We start from the raw sequence: 18,877 nt of genomic DNA, 5'->3' as shown, positions 1-18,877 counted from the left end.
TTGTGTCCTAGCCCACTGACAGAGGTAATTTAGTGCCAAAGCGTTAAGACTTCAGTATATGTATCAGTTATGGATGTTTCTCACTTATCCAGGTCCCATTCAACCAAGTTTCACTGTAATATGACAAATTACTATCAAAATATATAATGGAATTGTTTGCTCGAACAATTTTGAACTAAGTCATAACAGGAACTTGTATAAACATTTTAGATTATAAAATAAAATAGTTATGTAGTGTAGTAGTTTCTACTCTAAAACTCTTAATATATAATAATGAATTTATTTTAGAATTTACATATTACGTGTTTTGTAAGTAAGAAAGTATATAGTTTATAGTATAGTAGGTACTACCTCAAGTTTTACTAAATCTGTATAAATAGTGACAACTAGCAAACATAAGCCATCTATCTCTTTACTAACACAGTTAGTAGTTAGTAGTTTAGTACTTACCTAGCTACTGTATAAAACTTAAGAAGTTTAAATATTACTACCTTTTCTATGTTCAAAACTTAAACATCTTCTTCACGGAGTTATGATTGTTTATAAAATACATATTTTTAATATTTTCACGTCATATTTTATCTAAGATACTGGATTGATATTTATGAAAATCTACACTGTTAAAAAAACTTCTAAATCTGTCTAAAAAAAAACGACGTGTTGCACTCCGGGAGTGCCGGCAGAAGTGAAAACTTGAATATTAACGTTGTGCATTTTTGATATTTTGGAATGGTTAGGGAATAATTTTGCACTAATTGCTTTAATTATCAATATAAAAGTACTATCATTTATGTGGTAGAATACAATATTTATTTATTGGGCTATCGTGCACAAACATGACAATTTCATGAACGAACATTTTTTATCCATTACAAAAAAGTGTACAATGCCGTTAAAGAAGTTTTCAAAAAAAAAAATTATATTTTTAATAAAAAGGCAACCGCATAGTGTTCCTTAGCGGTCACCCATCCAAGTACTGACTGTGCTCAATGTCGCTTAACTTCGGTGATCGGACGCGAACCTGTGTACTGACTGTGACATGGTCTTACGAATTTTCGATCAGGTCACGTGTCCTGACGCGAGTTTAACATTTTTTACCCATTACAAAAAAAGTGTACAACGCCGCTAAAGAAGTTTTCACTTTAAAAAAAACAAAACAAAATTATATTTTTAATAAAAAAGCGGTCACCCATCCAAGTACTGATTGTGCTCAATATTGCTTACCTTCGGTGATCGTACGCGAACCTGTGTACTGACTGTGACATAGTCTTACGAATTTTGAGTTTGATCCATAGAGATGATACCATAGAGTTTCAAAGAGATACGAAACGCAATAACTAAATTCTGACCGTAGAGAAAGAGACTGAGATTCGACAGGCGTTCTTCCCTTTCTGTTAGTATTTGAATCTGTTCAGTATAAAGTTAAATGAGAATCCGTTTCATCCAAAAGAAACACGCCGTGAAACATAATTTGGTTATTTAACCGAACACTGTGATAAAATATACTGCAAAATGATGAGTTTGTAAATAAAATCAACATTTTAATTTTAAAAAAAAGGCATTTAATAATAATTCATCTTAAAAAACATGTTAAATAATAACGACATACAATTTATAAATAAATATCAATCTATTCACACCTAAGTGTTGAAAAATAATGATATTTATCATGATTTTAAGTAGGTTTGAATAAATAATATAATTTACAACTTAACATCACATAAAATATTATTTAACATTAACAAACACCTGTTTTTAACATTATATTTATTATTTATATTATTATTATTATTATTATTAGAGTTAATTATATTTAATTAAAATTATATAATTATTTATATAATATGCATTCGATTCAATAATAATATAATAATAGTAAATGTTTTATTAAGATTGATTTGTTAATAATAAATAATATTATACTTAATTAATAACTTCCCGCTAAGCAGTTATTGGTTTCATATTTTAAAAAGATATCGAAAATTATAGATCATTTATTGAAAGAATGAAAATAATTTTATAGACAAAAATAGATCAACGTTTGCTATAATGTCAATGTTAGTAAGGTTTTATTTAATTTCATGTGGTTTATAATATTAACAAAAGTTAATTCTAATTATTCTTCTCACAAGCACTATGTTAAGAATACTCTTTATAACTCGAAAATCTCAAACTACATTTAATCGTTGTAAGAAAAATGGTTATAAAACTACTCAATCAGTCAGTCAGTCAGTGTTTCGAAGCTTCACATCTTCCAGACGTCCCGCGACGTCTCAATATTTTTTTTTTTGTCTTATTTATTTTATATTACAGTAGAGTCTCAATAATTCCCGATTATTGAGATTCTACTGTATTAGATCTATCAGAAAGACCTTGGTTTTGCCCCTAAAGATAATATTCTCTACACTGCTTGTATAAAAACGGTGAGGTGACATCATCTACAATAAAATCGCTGTAATTGTTATTTAAATTTAAATTTTATATAAATAGAACTGATTAAATAATAAATACCACATATATACGAGTAATAAACGTCTGTATGCTGTAACAGTGCAACGTCTTTACACTTATAAATAGATCAAGAAAGTTTAAAGCCTTTCTTTTTTAATTATATGCGAGACTCCTGTTACCCGTTCGCGTCGCTGTTTTTCTCTTGCTTCCCTATAGCCTTTGCTTCCCTTGCTTTCAATTATTTCCCTTTACGTTCAATAATTCATGGGTTTTAATTTTTTGGTACGGAATCCTAATTTTTTTTAAATAAAATACAGCTCATACTAATAGATGAAGAATTCTCACTTCACAAATAGAAAAGTTGGTTTTTAAAAATCTTAACTAGTATGCAAGCAAGATATGAACGTATAAAATTCCTAATGAAACAAAGAGGAAGATACCCACTAGTGACGTTTTACGTGGAAATTGCCAGAGAGATTACATATAAAACTTTGTTTTACTAAAAAGAGATGAGCAACCATTGAATGCAATCTTTGATTGCTTATAACTTCTTCGTTTTTTAATCAATTTTAATTTCACTTTCAAATTTTGTTATGATATCAAGTCTAGTTTAACATTTTTATGGGTAATATGACCAATTCGACATCAGGCTTATCCCCTATTCTAAATTAATTCTGAAAAGATGATATAATTCATATACCAGGATGTAAACAGGTTTCACTGTAATATAAAAGACATACAGTAAAGTGCATAGACAATATTATTATTTCATGTTTCGAATATTAAATAAATAAATAAAAAGTACTTCTTGTACTTATTTATAAAACTTGTATTATAAAAGTTTGTACTTTATATTTTCTTTCCATCAGTGAGTGTATGAACGTAAAAAGCTCTACTCTTATTAAGTGTTGATGAATTACACGGAGAATTACTGCTCATAACACCTGACACATAATTTTTACGATAAAATAAGTAAAAATTCTACTTCACATCACTATTAAGATCGTTTAAACATTACTTGAAGTTACTGAGGTCCATTGCCGAAATTATTATATTAAAAGAAATTTCAGGCTCTGACGGAATGGGAATAAAAAATTTATAAAATAGAGGTTTTTAGGTTATCGAAGTTTAAATTATCGAAATTCTACAGTTTTTTCTATACTCAATTCTCTTAAGAACGTGATTTACGATTATACTAAAAAAAAACTATCGCCGTGTACTTATAGTTTCATCAATTTTGTTTCATCTTTACATGTTATGCAACTATAGGTACTAAAGTTTTACTTACAAGATATAAGTAAAGTAATAATGATAATATGTTAACGTTACACTTGATTTTATAAACAAAATAATATGAATTCATACAAAATTTTATACTACTTTGATATCGACAGTATTCCAATTATTAATATTATTATTATATTATACCGAGGATCTCAGACCACCCATAAATCTAATCTAATATCTTCCATTTTCTTGCACATGGGAACTTTCGGAAATTTTCAGAACAAATTTCTGGAATGCCCTAGAAAGTTCCAAAATGTGTGTAATGGTCAAAATCGATTCGAAATTTTCTAGAAAATTATAAAAAGTTCAAGAAATGATCTTAAAAGTTTGTTTAAACCGACAACTATATATCATGATCAACATTAAACTGACCGTCGAGAGCTGTTAGCGACATCTCTCGAAGACCAGTAGAACTATCAAGCCAGAACCGGATAAAAACTTTCTGGGCCTTCTTACGAACTTTTCAAGGGTTTTATTGTTAAAACTAAGTTATTTATATTAAAATATTCTGTCTGAATATAAATTTTATTAAATTAAACGATTTTATGGTATAAAAACTTTGGTGCCACTTACACTAAGTTCAACTCGACAGTATGGCCCTAAAATACATTGACCTAGTATGTTACCTTATGCGACTGGGTAGCGTAAAAACATTTCGCCTTAGCATTCTTATATCTTTCCACTATAGAATGTCATTTCCAGTTAAAGAAAATCACAAAAATGTGACTCGGCATGATTTTTCTCTGTGCCCTTCAAACGGAAAATACTTCGTCATAGAAAAATTAAAAATAATTGTAAATAAATTTATAAGGAACAATTTTCCAAACAACAAAGTACCCTCGGAGACTGAAAACATGTTCAATAAATCCGAAATGATTGATTAGCAAATAGAGAGATTTCAAATTTCACGCCGATGAAGTATTTTCGATTTAGAAAGAAATGTACACAGGTGGTTTAAGACACTCGGTGATGCATTCTAAGAAATGCAATTATTCTTCTATGTTATCCATCAGAGGCTGTCGTCTATGATGCCGTCAATAAGAAATAAATTAACTTCACGATTAAAATTACCATATATTTATGTATTCAAAGTTAATCTCATTGAATGAATATTATAAGCTGTGTCGCGACACTTCACTAACTAACTACTGTGATGTTTAATATTTATGAAAGATTTTATTGTTCTTTGACGGTTAATTTTACGATTTGGTTGAGAATACTATAGCTGATAAAGATTTCCGAGAATTGAATTAATGAGAACATGCAATTATAGAGTACATTTCGTAAACCGCCAACCAAAACATGAAATAAAATGCATTTGGAATCAAAAAGTTGAGACAACATTTTGGTAATTTTCAATAAAATCATAGGAATTTTCAAAATATCGAAAATTGAAAATATTGTTTAATTATTTAGCTTTCAATATTTCGAAAACATTCGAAATTCATCATCAAAGTTGAAAATAAGGTACTAAAATTACCATGGTGGTCGAACTACCTTAATAGTGAGGAGCATTGACTTCGAATCGTCACCAGGTGTGTTTTGAAATTGAAATGGAATTTCAGATACTACAAACATACTTATTATAAAAACCAGTCTGATTCAAGCTTAAGTATGAACGACACAATAATCAGATCTGGTTATAATATAGAGAAAAACAACGCATTCATATCTACTAAAATATGATACAATTTAACTTCACATTGACTGACTCACTGGCTCACTAAAAGATATGACCTAGCCGAAGGCAAGGTTTTTTTCTTATTTTTTTTTACAAACACTAATTCATCGAATATTTTTTGAAATGCCTTACGAGTGATAAAAAGATATTATACATATTTTAAACTACAATGGATAACCCAAAGAAATAAATCAATCTGATTTTTCAATTTTGGAATTTCCAAAATGAGATTTAAAAATTCTTGGAATGTCAAAACACTCAACCAATAATTAGTCAGCGATTGCAATTATCTACTAACATTCAATGTTTTTCTAAATACAGTGAAACCTGGCTAAGTGAAACATCAAGGGACCTGCAAATTTATCTCACTTATTCATTTCACTTACTCAGTGTCTCAGGTTTTAAGGTGTAAATAAATATTTGTCTCATTTACAGAGGGTTCCATTAATAGAGGCCAGAATACAGACTATTTCTTATTCTACAAACAGTAGATTTTGGCACAGTAAATTCGACAGACTTCATCGCGTGTCTTCTCACTTTCCCGGATATCAACTTCAGTTTTTCACGTAAAACTAAAACTGAAGATCATTGAGGCTCGAAAGTTAAAAGTTCTCAGTTACAAAGGGTAATGCATATAAAATCCACTCGCTGTCTCAGTTATAGAGGTAACTATGAAGGAACATTCGAAGGAACGAATCCCAGGTACACAGGTTTGCTTAGTCCCACTAACAGAGATAATTCAGTGCCAAATTGTTGGGACCTCAACATGAGTTCCAGTTAAAGAGGTTTCTCTCACTTATCCAGGTCCCACTAAAACAAGTTTCACTGTAATCACAAAAACTCTTGAAACAAAGTTCCATTTTAAAACTCTTGAATCAAACTTCCGTTTTTCACAAAAAGAATATAATTTGCATTATCATTGAAATCTTAAATTTGATTTATTTCAGAATTAAATTCAGAACAGATGTTTAAACAAAAGTAAGCAGCGCACGAGTACAACATGCTAAACAATAATGCATACAAAGTGTGTGTTTTATGCCTCAGTTAAGTCACAACTCGCATCTAGCTATAAATAAATAAATGTATGTTTAGTATAAAAATTAAAGAGGCCTAAAGCATATAACAAGAAAAAAAATAACATCAAATTATTCAAAAGCAGTCACGAATGAAGAATGAAACAATAACGTAGAACTGAGATGTATGCTGGTATTATATGAAACAATTATAATGCTTCTGTTCCTACATGCATGCCAGCATGTTGGTCATCACAGTTTGTCTTTTTCATTCCTGTGCTAAATACATGGGGATTATAACGACAAACCATCGTGGGCAGCATGATGGTATGTATTTAAGAACTGGCATTAAGGTAATGAATACCACATGTTTCAATTTTAATTATACATACGTATTTGAAATAATTTTCGAGATGCAGTTTCATGTGTTTTACATTTGGTATAAGGATTAATATTAGCAAATTTCTAGCGCGAAAATTGGAAAATATGATCCAAAATTAATGGGTTTCAATAAAAAAATCAGTCACATCAAATAAAGTTTGTCCAACTTATACAAAAAATTGATTTTTTCAACTCTATGACGTCATCAAAATCCAAAAAATTAGATTTTGCTCTATCACACGCAAATTTTATCCAATTTTGATCAACCAAATATGTAATCCTACTAATTTTGGGTCATATTTTTCCAATTTACTACTAAATTTAACGTAGCTTCAATAAATATCAAAATTTCACTACCATGGATTCCATATTTCACATAATAGTTAATAATAGCGAAAAAACAACATGAAAAATAGAAAATATGACAGAAAATTAGTGAGTTTCCATAACAAATTCATTCATATCAAATGAATTTTGGCCAGTTTGTGAAAAAAAGGATTTTTAGAACTCTTTGACATCATCAAAATCTAAAAAGTTAGATTTTGCTCTATCACCCGCACAAACTTATGCAATTTTATTCAAGCTAATAGTTGAAATTAATTGATAATCTTTCGAAATTCCTAAGTAGAAAAGAAAAAATAAAGCTAATTAATCCAACATCATCTTACGATCTATAAAATTCAATACACTTCACAAATCTTTAATTAAGAAAACTACAATAAGATGATAATAAAACATAAAATGATATATAAAAAGTTTTCTAATAGAAAATTGTTTGCTGATTAATTAATTAATTTAATTAATTTAAATTAAAATAAAAAGAAAAGACAACATCACTCACAACATCATCATCATATAATAAAATATAAAATAATATTTTCCTTTAATAAGCAATTTTTATAGCTATTAGTTAAATAGTAATAGTAGCTTCTTTAGCAGCTATACCTTCTATAAATGTTAGTATATGGCTTCTTGTGTTTCCTGACTTGTATGTGGTGTCTTGTATTTATTAAAGAAGGTACCAACTACATCTCAATATCGTTTCTCTCCTGTTGTCTTTCATTACTCACTCAAATAAGCGTAGCAAGTGTGAGGTATGGACCGTAAGATAAAAACAAGTGAAAACAAACAAACAAACAATTGACTGAGTTAACTGTTGAAATACCATGCATAGTCAGTGTTGATTTCTTTATCACATTACACATACAAACATGTGACACATACGTAACTGATAATCAAGTATAGTACATATTATAAAATTTCCGCCTAATTGGCGCCCTCACGGGTAAACAGTGATGTTTACGAAAAAATGTTTCAAACAAAAGTTGTTTAATTTTTGATAAGGAACATTTTTTACATTTAAACTTTTGTTCTATCTCTAACGGTTTACAAGATGGGTCCTACGGACCCAAGACCCAATTGACCTATGATGCTGTAAATATTTCAGCTTGATATCTTTTTTCCGTTTTTGAGTTATCGTGTCCACAGACGGACGGATGGACAACCGGAAATGGACTAATTAGGTGATTTTATGAACACCTATGACAAAATTTTTTTCCTAGCATCATTATTTTTAAGCGTTACAAACTTGGGACTAAACTTAATATACTATGTATATTTCATATATACATTGTATAATATATTTTTGACGACTACGTTCATGTTTCTTCGCTATGTGTTATCATCATAAATACATTTAATACTATTAAAAAGATGTCCATAAAAGGAACGTGTTTACAACGCGACAGATACGAACAAGACAGACAAACAGACAGACTGACTGACTAATAGATAGATAGACTTAAGTTGACAAGTTGTATATTGAGTTAGGTGTTAAAGTAAGTTTTTTTTTTAGTGTATTTATTATTATTATTATTATAAATTGTGCAAATTGTTTATATAAAAATATTTTCATTCATTTATTATATTGAATTGAATTGAATAGTATAGTGTAAAACGTAGGAAGTCACATTTTTATATTACAGACATTAAATTTAGTATGGCTGATTCACACTTAGTTATCTATATAGTTTAGAATGAAAAATAAATCTATAAAACTGAAAGGTCATAACACCATTTTTCTTAAAAAATATTTCTAGCTGACTCCGATAATTTTTCATTAAGGTAGCCCTTTGAAAAAATAGAAACGCTAAAAATAAATTTTTGTTTCGAAATTTGATAAAACTCGGTTTATAAAGTATTTTTGATTCAAAAAATACAAAAGTCGGGATCATTTGGTGATTAGATGCCTAGTTTATGAAAATATCAACCAAAAAGCTATGCGAAGATTACTTTTCGGATCGAGTTTTTGGCAATTTCTCAGAAAATATTTGCCTAACAATTAAATAGACTTTGCCTAACAGTTGAATGGTTACTTTTAGGTCTTAATTACTCTAGAAAACCAAAAAAACGAGACAAAAATTTTTTCAGATTTCTTTGACAATTTTTTAATTTATCGAAAAGACCGGATGCGAGTAAAATAAAAATTATTATGGTGGATTGTATTTATTACGCCAGATATAATGGTCTTTAATTTCCATAATAGAAGTTTATTTAAGAATTATTCTTCTAATCTTATTTTACCCGGGCTGTACTCAGGATGCTAACGATACCCTATGTGTTGAAATCGGACAAGTGAAGAGGCTGAGTGCACCTCCTTCATGCATATACCATGCACTACACCAGCCCATTACAACTATTAATTAAATTAATTTTTGTTGTGAAGGCAGAAATCGAACCTGCTTCCCTTGGCATAATCGAACGGAATTGGTTACGCTTTAACCAACTGAGCCACTAGGGTTGACGTTCGTGTGTTAAAACCATAGAACAATATACATAAATAACGCGAGGGATATGCTAGCCTGTAAGTGGATACCATAGGATGAGTGAGAGAGAACTGCTAGTTATTTTCTATGTGTATTTGTCATAGTCATATGTCACAATCATATGATGCAATATCTAGCCAATGACATATAGATTAGACAAGGCCATATAGAAACTAAGTGGCAGTTTTCTCTCTCATTCATCATTCCGGCGTTCTCTATGTATTCTATGGTTAAAACTTTATAAAAACTAATAGAAAATAGCCACTTAATATGGATCAGGCATTAGAATTGACATACACACACAGTTGAGTGAGTGAATTAGCCAAGCAATAGAACACATACAACACCATACTACACCGAACATACAAATACAACACAAAATAATGTAAAAAGATATCTTTTTCCTCTGGTAATATCCTACGTCTTTTTTACTCGAACTCTTCTTGAATGCACATAGCACAAACCCTACATAGTACATAGTACATACAAGACAAACAACAACACACTGTAATTACAATATTTCTTGTTGCTTTAGGTAATTAAAAAAAATATGATTATTGTTTCTTGTTTCCTTGATAAATTTTTTTATACTTTAATGTAATTTTATTTTTTTTGTTATTTTATCAAAAAACCAGATATTTATTTATTATATAATAATTAATTTTAATAAAATAATTAAAAAATTACTTGTACAAAACAAATTAAAATTACTTTTAGATATGCTTTATAATCTTGGCAGAAGATTTTTATACCATGCATATATGTAATATGCAAGGTATACTAAGTTTAGTCCCAAGTTTGTAACGCTTAAAAATATTGATGCTATGAACAAAATTTTGGTATAGGTGTTCATAAAATCACCTAATTAGTCCATTTCCGGTTGTCCGTCCGTCCATCTGTGGGCACGATAACTCAAAAATGAAAAAAGATATCAAGGTGAAATATTTACAGCGTACTCAGGACGTAAAAAGTGAGGTCGAGTTCGTAAATGAGCATCATAGGTCAATTGGGTCTTGACCTATGGGTCCGTAGGCACATCTTGTAAACCGTTAGAGATAGAACAAAAGTTTAAATATAAAAAATGTTCCTTATCAAAAAATAAACAACCTTTGGTTGAAACATTTTTTCGTAAACATCACTGTTTACCCGCGAGGGCGCAAATTAGACATACATTGTATAGCATGTATTATATAAATTGTAGAGTAATCAACACTAGTTATGCATGGTATTTCAAAATTAACTCAGTCAATTGTTTGTTTTCACTTGTTAATTATTATTTTAACATCGAATTTTAAAATTGCCTAATTTTTACTGTTTCTTAATTGAAACTCCTTAACGATATCAGGGATTATTTTGCACAAAAAAACTCTCAAGGCCACAACTTCTTAACGAGTAGTTTTTGAGCTACGGGCAATAAAAGCTATACATATTTATTATAGTATCTATATGACTAGGAAAATGGTTTTCTGTGAAACATTTCCAAACCACCCCCAAAATATTCTTCGGATCTTTGTGATCAAAAGCTCTCACAGCCACAACGTTTTTTTAACGAATAGTTTTCGAGCTACGAGCAATATAACTTTAAAGTATGTGTAGCTTTAATTGCCACCTTTGGATTTTGTAATTTCTATATAATATTGAGAAGTCCTTTGGATGTGTTTAGTCCTGATTGGACTGTAATCCTAATGGAATCGATTCCTTATGTTTTTTAAACCATTATTTTTAATTTGGTTGGATAATTTGTTTCGCCTGACTATAATTATCAGATAATTTAAAGCCTGGCTAGTGAAATTTTGTTATATTGAACTAAATCAAATCCAAAATAATATAAAAATTGATTTTTAATAAGCATATTTATAAAATTAGGTCAGTAACACGTTATGGTACCTACTCGATATATATAGGTAGGTAAATAATTTAAACCCTATTCGTATTCTTGCTCCATATCCAATTATACATCGGTGTAGAGTCTACACTGTAGACTGTAGAATAAGTTGGTATGCCACGCTGACTGGTAAAATAGATCGAGGGAGTACTAGTACAGAGTACCCCCACAATGTTAAGTGTTATGTACCACTTTTAATATCAACATAATCATTATACGGATAATATTGACAATTTTATTGAAAGTGCGATGTGCGATAACCTTAATAAGATAGTACGAGAGCCAGGGAAAGGTTAGACTTGTAGTTGAAATTATTTGTACTTTATTTTTCAACTTTGATGATGAATTTATGTAATATTTTGTTATAAATTCATGAATGTAAACGAGAAAATGAATAATATTTTCCGATATCTGCCTTGGTTTTCGAAATATCGAAAGCTAAATAATTGACTGAGTTAGTTGTTGAAATACCATGTATAGACAGTGTTGATTACTCTTTCACATTACACATATGCCTATACATGTCTCACATATATAACTAATATTCCCTATTAATACATACTATACAATTTGCGCATAATTTGCGCTCTCACGAGTAAACAGTGATGTACGCGAAAAAATTGTTTCAACCAATAGTTGTTTATTTTTTAATAAGGAACATTTTTTACATTTAAACTTTTGTTCTATCTCTAACGGTTTACAAAATTGATCGTACGAACCCAAGACCCAATTGACCTATGTTGCTCAGTTACGAACTTGACCTCACTTTTTACGTGATAAGGCTTGATATCTCTTTTCGTTTTTGAGTAATCGTGATGACAGACGGACAGACAAACAACCGAAAATGGGCTACCTAATTAGGTGATTTTATGAACACCTATACCCAAATTTTGTTCATAAATTCAATATTTTTAAGCGTTACAAACTTGTGACTAAACTTAGTATACCTTGGTATATTACTTTAGGCCATAATTTTAATATGATTTATTTTTATAATTAAAGAATAGAATTTACATTTTCCAGACAGAAATTAGGTTACTTTACAAGCGAGGATCCCGCGTTAATTAACAGAACCGATTTTAGATGCCAGACATTCTTCATCCCTAAATAAATATTCGAAATTCATTAGTTTTCAACGAGTTTTCCAATCTAGATAATTTTATATATAAATTAATTCATTTATTATACACCTGACACACTTTGTTAAATACAAATTAAGGTATTTCTTTCCGGTTGGCCGGGATTCATCATCTGTGCATACATACATACAATAAACCTCACTAAATATACATAAACATTTTAAAATAATAGGGCCTATGTACAACGACGGAGGGTTAGTCTTCTTCTCCCTTTTAAAATAACAAACAAACCAAAAATATAGGAAGGAAACCAACAGATGGGAAGAAGATAATAAACACTCTCATTGTTATGTTATTTGTTTTTGTCTGAATTAAAAATAAATACAATAGTCTAGGACCGAATGTATTATATTTGCATAGAGATAAATTCATAGAGCTCCAATCATAGACAACCAATTATAATATAGATAGAAAAGTTGAACAGTTTTTACCATGTGAGCTCCAAAAACATCACTCGATGTAAGACATGTCACTAAAGTAGATTCAAGCTCTTAACTTAAATATTATAGGCAATGAATATTACAAAAACGTTTTATCTATCACATAATCTTTCTTAATTTCTACAAACATAAAAATATAACCATAGAAACCATTTGATTATAGTTACCTTGTAAGTAAAACTCCCACTTGAAACATATCTAAGAACATTCTTAGATTCCTTTGAGTCTTCTCCAAACTGAAACGATTTTGAAGATCATCGCCTATTTTTTAATCATTTCAGGAACAAGACATAGAAAAATAGCTAAGAACACTCTACATTAAATTACCTTTTAGGCGAAACAAAAAAAATCAAAATCGGTTCATCCGTTTAGGAGCTACGATGCCACAGACAGACACACATACCGGTCAAACTTAATAACACCCCTTTATTTGGTTCGGGGGTTTTCTTAAAAACTACTATTTTTTTAACCCCCGTTGTTTTAAAAATATGGAAAAGGTGCGAAAAACAGGTTTTAGTAAAGAAACAAACGCCAAAAGCATTTTCATATAAAACAAAAAATATCTAGAAATGTAAAAAAAACGAAAAAAATTGTCACTAGCCAAAGTCAAATCTGTTCGAAACTTTACCAGAAAACACGGTTTTATAGCGAAAATATCGCGTTTTTCTCCTTTTAATTTGTCGGCTTATCTGACTCATAGAAAATTCGTTCTGGTCACAAATTTTAACTTGCATTGTGAAACCATAAAAGCCCCAAAAAAAGGTAATTTACAAACTATTCGGTACAGTCGGGGGAACTAACCCTTAGATTAAATGACCCTACGGTTAAAAAGTTTGCCGGAGAACGGTTCCTCGGCAGTAATGACCATTTTACTAACAATGACAATTTCAGATGATAATATTTTCTTGTTTAATACTTTTTAGAACGTGATTTTGTCGCCATTTGGATTTTAGTTTTTTAATAACAAATTTTCGTACATAAAAGTATGATTCAGACCGATTTCAATTCCACAAAAACATTCTAAATTCCTTTGCATCCTCATACAGATGGGAATTTTCTTTTTTAAACAAGAATTCTTATATAATAATTAAAAACCGCGCAGTCATTAGATAAATAAATACATCCACTAAAGAATTGCATTTGATAAATCTAAAGAATTATATAATTATACATTATACAACGGCCTTGCATTCAAATGTTTATATACTTAAGTAAAAAGAAATCTAACCTTTGATTTTAAAAAGAAATTTTTTTTTTCTTTCAAATTACCATGGAAAAAACGCAAAATAAAAAAGATACCGTATCATAAAAAATGTTTTTCAGACACATAATTTCCAATAAATGCTTGGTTTTTCGATATCCTCATCATCAGAGCCAAAGGCAGGAGTTAAGTTGATTAAGGACACTCGTTTATAATTATTGGGAAAATCATTTTGGCATGCGATAATCGGTTTCTTAATTACAACTACGATAACAGGATTAAATTAGGTTTGCAAGTAAGCGTTGATTAAATAGATAGATACTATAGAAACTATAGTAATTTACAACAATACTGTTCAAATGTATGATTGAACTGTCTAATAAAATACCCCACTCTCTTTTAATGGTCTACCCTGCTAATGGCTGCCATATTAACTGATTGACGACCATAGTGATTGTCCCAATAGCCTGCTGCGTTTTTTTATAGTTCTTCCATTTTTTAAACGAACTATAGAATTTCATAAACATGCTTTCTAGATCGGTAACTTGAAGGGTTACAGAGACACGCAATTTAGAATTTTCTCAAGACATTCAGGAGGCACTTTAGACCTTTGAGTCTTCACAATTCCAATCAAGAATGTTTTAAGATTTCTCAGAGGAAATGAATCACCTCTCCAAAGAAAAATAAACTGGTTTACCCGATTAACGAAGGATTGCGAAAAATCCTTACTCGCATCTGAGTCTACAATTCTTATACCAAGATGATTCGTAAGTTTTCGAATGTGAGACAATAACCGTACTGGGTTGAAACTGTCTCTAGGATACGGTTGAGAACTGTAGTGGGTTTCTTGACAGGGCATTGAAACTTTAATTTGTGGGCCTATTCATGTTATTGACATCTACAAGAAAACGGGTAATATTTGAGTCCCATACTTTGAATCCATCTATTCTGTAAGGACTTTCGGATGAGAAACTGTGTTATCCCTGGCCTCAGCAGAATGTTATGCTTCAAAAGCCGACCGAGTAAAAGCCCAATCGCCTTTAACCGTTTGCCTACTGAGTGGAAGGTTGCGGGTTCAAATCCAGGCAGCGGCAATCGGATCAATTATAATGTATGGGGCGGTAAATTGATCACACTGCAGTGGTCGCTTGGATAAGAACTCTCGTCATTGTTTATACTATTGTCTCTAATATTAGACCTTCACAGAGTAACCGATAATTACGTTAAATTAACCAAACTCAGTAGATTCGAAGTTCCGAGACTGGCGCTTAGATAGCGATAGTCGAATTTCCCATCGATACATTGAATCGCTTTTAAATCATTTTGACTTGTTAGAATTATAGGAGATACTAGGAATTTTGGGATCTAGGCCAATTTTTACCAAATATTTCCAAAATGAAAGTTTTATTAAATAATATATGTATATCCATCTTTTTAAGTCATAAAACACCAAGCAATTAATTCTGTTTAAAGTGAAATTTTGTAATTTATCACAAGAAATTCCAATTTATTTAAATTTACATCACTAACTGGTTTTACGTGACTAGAAAACAAAAATAATCAGACGATATCGTAACAGATATATATATTATATACAGTTCGTACCTAATTATCTACAGAACCATTAAAGCGATTTAATTTCATACTTGTAATCGAATTTGTAAGTTAAAAAAAAAACGCATTTGTTTTTACAAAAGCTCAATAAAATTAATTGATGATTATTTGATATGTGCCCATAAATCACATTTAAGGTTATTCGATACATGTATGTATACACAAACAAGTGAAAACAAACAATTGACTGAATTAATTGTTGAAATACACTGTATAGAATGTTTTGAATGCCAGTTACTTACATGCATTTTTATAAAATAGTATACAAATAAAACCCCAACACAATTATGGCTGCCTTTCGGCCTCCATTTATTTGATTTTCGAAAATTATCGAAAGAATTTTCTCGAATTTTTTTGGTTTTTCTAGAATGTTTCACAAGACCACAAGTAATAGTTAATAAAAAGTTATAGTTTTGGAGAAAATGGGCATCAAAGTTTTATCCTAATTTGCGCCCTCACGGCTAAACAATGAAGTTTACGAAAAAGTGTTTCAAATAAAAGTTGTTTATTTTTTTATAAGGAATATTTTTTACATTTAAACTTTTGTTCTATCTCTAACGGTTTACAAGATGGATTCTACGGATCCAAGGATCAATTGACTTATTGCTCATTTACGAACCCAAGTTCACTTTTTAATCGTGAGTACGCTATAAAAATTTCAGCTTGATATCTCTTTTCATTTTTGAGTTATCATATTTACAGATAACCGGAAATGGACTAATTAGATGATTTAACGAACACGTATGACAAAATTTTGTTCATAAGACCATATTAAGTGTTACTTGGGACTTAACTTAGTATACCTTGACACATATATTTCATATACACAGGGTATAATAACTTTTATATTCAGATACTGGTAAATTCGAAAAAGTTAGGTTATGATTTGGATACAAAATCCTATTATTAAATAATTTCCACGATTATTTGTTACTTCTTAGATTTCCCCCAGTCAAAATTACACCCCTGGATTTATGGCTACACGTTGGTTTATTTTAAATTTCGATTTATCTAACTATTAATAATTTTATTGCGAATTTGCTTATAATTTATCAGCCGGATTGAAATAAAAAAAAATCATAAAAAATCTGTACCACAGAACCTTTAATGTATACCAATTTCACACTTAATCGAATTCATGTGTGTAGAAGAAAAACAAACGTTAAATAATCCAATAAAAAGACGATTTTATTTGATATCTCGAAGCCTAAATTAAAATAAAATTTGTCATTAAAAAAAAATTGGCAGTAGTACCAAGGTTACCTACATGAAAATAAATCATAAATAATTAACAAAATTTTCACGAAAAACAAAAAACAAGTAAAAACACACGACGCTGTCAAAAATAATGTGAAAAAAATGTGTATATTGAAAAATGGCGGTTTAAAATAAATGTATAAATGTTACACTACTGTATGAGAAAAGTAAAAGAGATATTCAGGGAATCAATAAAGCTGGAATCGGGAACATTGTCGGCAAGTAGGACACCGCCGTTCACACCAGATAACAGCAAGAGGGTAGCACTTGTAACTACAGTATGAAATTATACTCTATATAGGTATAACTTATTTTTTTTTTTTATAAAAAGGGTACGAATCGAAATTTTAAGAGTAAATCTAACCTGTGGAAGATTTGCGGCAATTTGTCGTTGCAACGAATCACGTTCTTTTTCTGTCTCTTGTAATTTCCCTTCAGTCTGTCCAAGACGTTCTTGTGTTTCACGTAAACTGTCCACTAATTTATCACGTTCATCAAGCATTGACACCATCAGCTGCTCAAAATTTGCATCTTCACCGGAGAATTGTGAACTCCGTTGACTAATACTGTCCTCCGATATTGTTGGCATTACATCGCACATCATTGTCCACATTTTGACGAGCACTTAATGTATTTTCGCTTTATTTCGAAAACAGAAATTTTTTTAGGAAGCACACTTCACACTTTTTTTTCAATTGAAATAAAAATTATGTACAAACATTTATTTAAAAAAAAAAAAAACATAAATCATAAAATTAAAGCACCGTTTTTTTATTCAATAATAAAAATGTTACAGATTATATTTTAAATTAGAATTTTCTAAGTTATTTTCTTTCAACACTTTCCACTACTGTTGCTTATATGAAAACTTGCTTTACACTTGCTATTAGCTATAAGATGAAAATGGTGCCGTTTTTAACAAATAAACATAAAAATAACATTTGATTAACACAGTCGTTAAAGCATTTATCGAAAATTTCGTCATTATAATACAAATATGAATACGGCACACCTAGTTATTTGTCGTATGAACACGACATTCTTGTAACTCAACGAAATTGACAGCCATCTTGAATGCTATGTCAGGCGCGGCAATAGTTCCATATAAATACCACTAGAGTACGTCTATAATATACTTCAATCTTTCCTATACAAATAACCATTGAGTGCAATATTTTGTATAGAGGCTGGAGCTAGAAGCTCTTTTTTTTTATTTTAAAACAAATAATAACTAAAAGAGTTACTTGTGTAAATACTTTGCATATTTCCAATGTATCTCCTTTAAGCTTTTTTGAATGATTCTCGCTTAAGCTGTTTTGAATGGGTAACAGAAAATACCAATCGGTTTTGGGGAAATCTATTGCCATGTGACACCTTTGCCTTAAAATGTGACAACGAATAAATGGATTTGATCGCAAGGGCTAAAAACTACAAAACCCAACCAACTCCTCTATAGTCGAGAAATTCAACCTCACCAACTCGTAATTCAAACAATACTTCGGGCCCATAAAGTTTTCCAGTTAGATGGATTTTAAAGACCATAGTAACTAACAACAATACTGTTCAAATGTATGAATGAACTGTCTAATAACAAAAAGCCCAATCTTTTTGCATTTTACTTTTAGCCCTTAACTTCATAAATCTGCCCCCAAAACGCTTTCTAACTCTAAAAACATCGATTAGTGAGTTTTGAAGGGTAGAGG

The 18,877-nt window shown here is 30.1% G+C and overlaps 1 protein-coding gene across 5 annotated transcripts in view; it reads right to left on the bottom strand.

The window, feature by feature from the left end:
- The window catches only part of LOC123301763 (liprin-alpha-1), a 197,993-nt gene extending 180,143 nt beyond the window's left edge, over positions 1-17,850 (bottom strand). For all 5 annotated transcript variants that reach the window (XM_044884650.1, XM_044884651.1, XM_044884653.1 and 2 more), the window contains exon 1: positions 17,539-17,850. In XM_044884650.1, coding sequence (XP_044740585.1) covers positions 17,539-17,787 — 249 coding nt within the window. In that variant the 5' untranslated portion in view covers positions 17,788-17,850. The remainder of the gene's footprint in view (positions 1-17,538) is intronic.
- Between the last annotated feature and the right edge of the window lie 1,027 nt (positions 17,851-18,877).

The sequence above is a fragment of the Chrysoperla carnea genome, chromosome 5, assembly GCF_905475395.1.
Source record: "Chrysoperla carnea chromosome 5, inChrCarn1.1, whole genome shotgun sequence".
In the NCBI taxonomy this organism is placed as follows: Eukaryota; Metazoa; Arthropoda; class Insecta; order Neuroptera; family Chrysopidae; genus Chrysoperla; species Chrysoperla carnea.
This window is presented reverse-complemented; position numbering and strand designations above follow the sequence as displayed.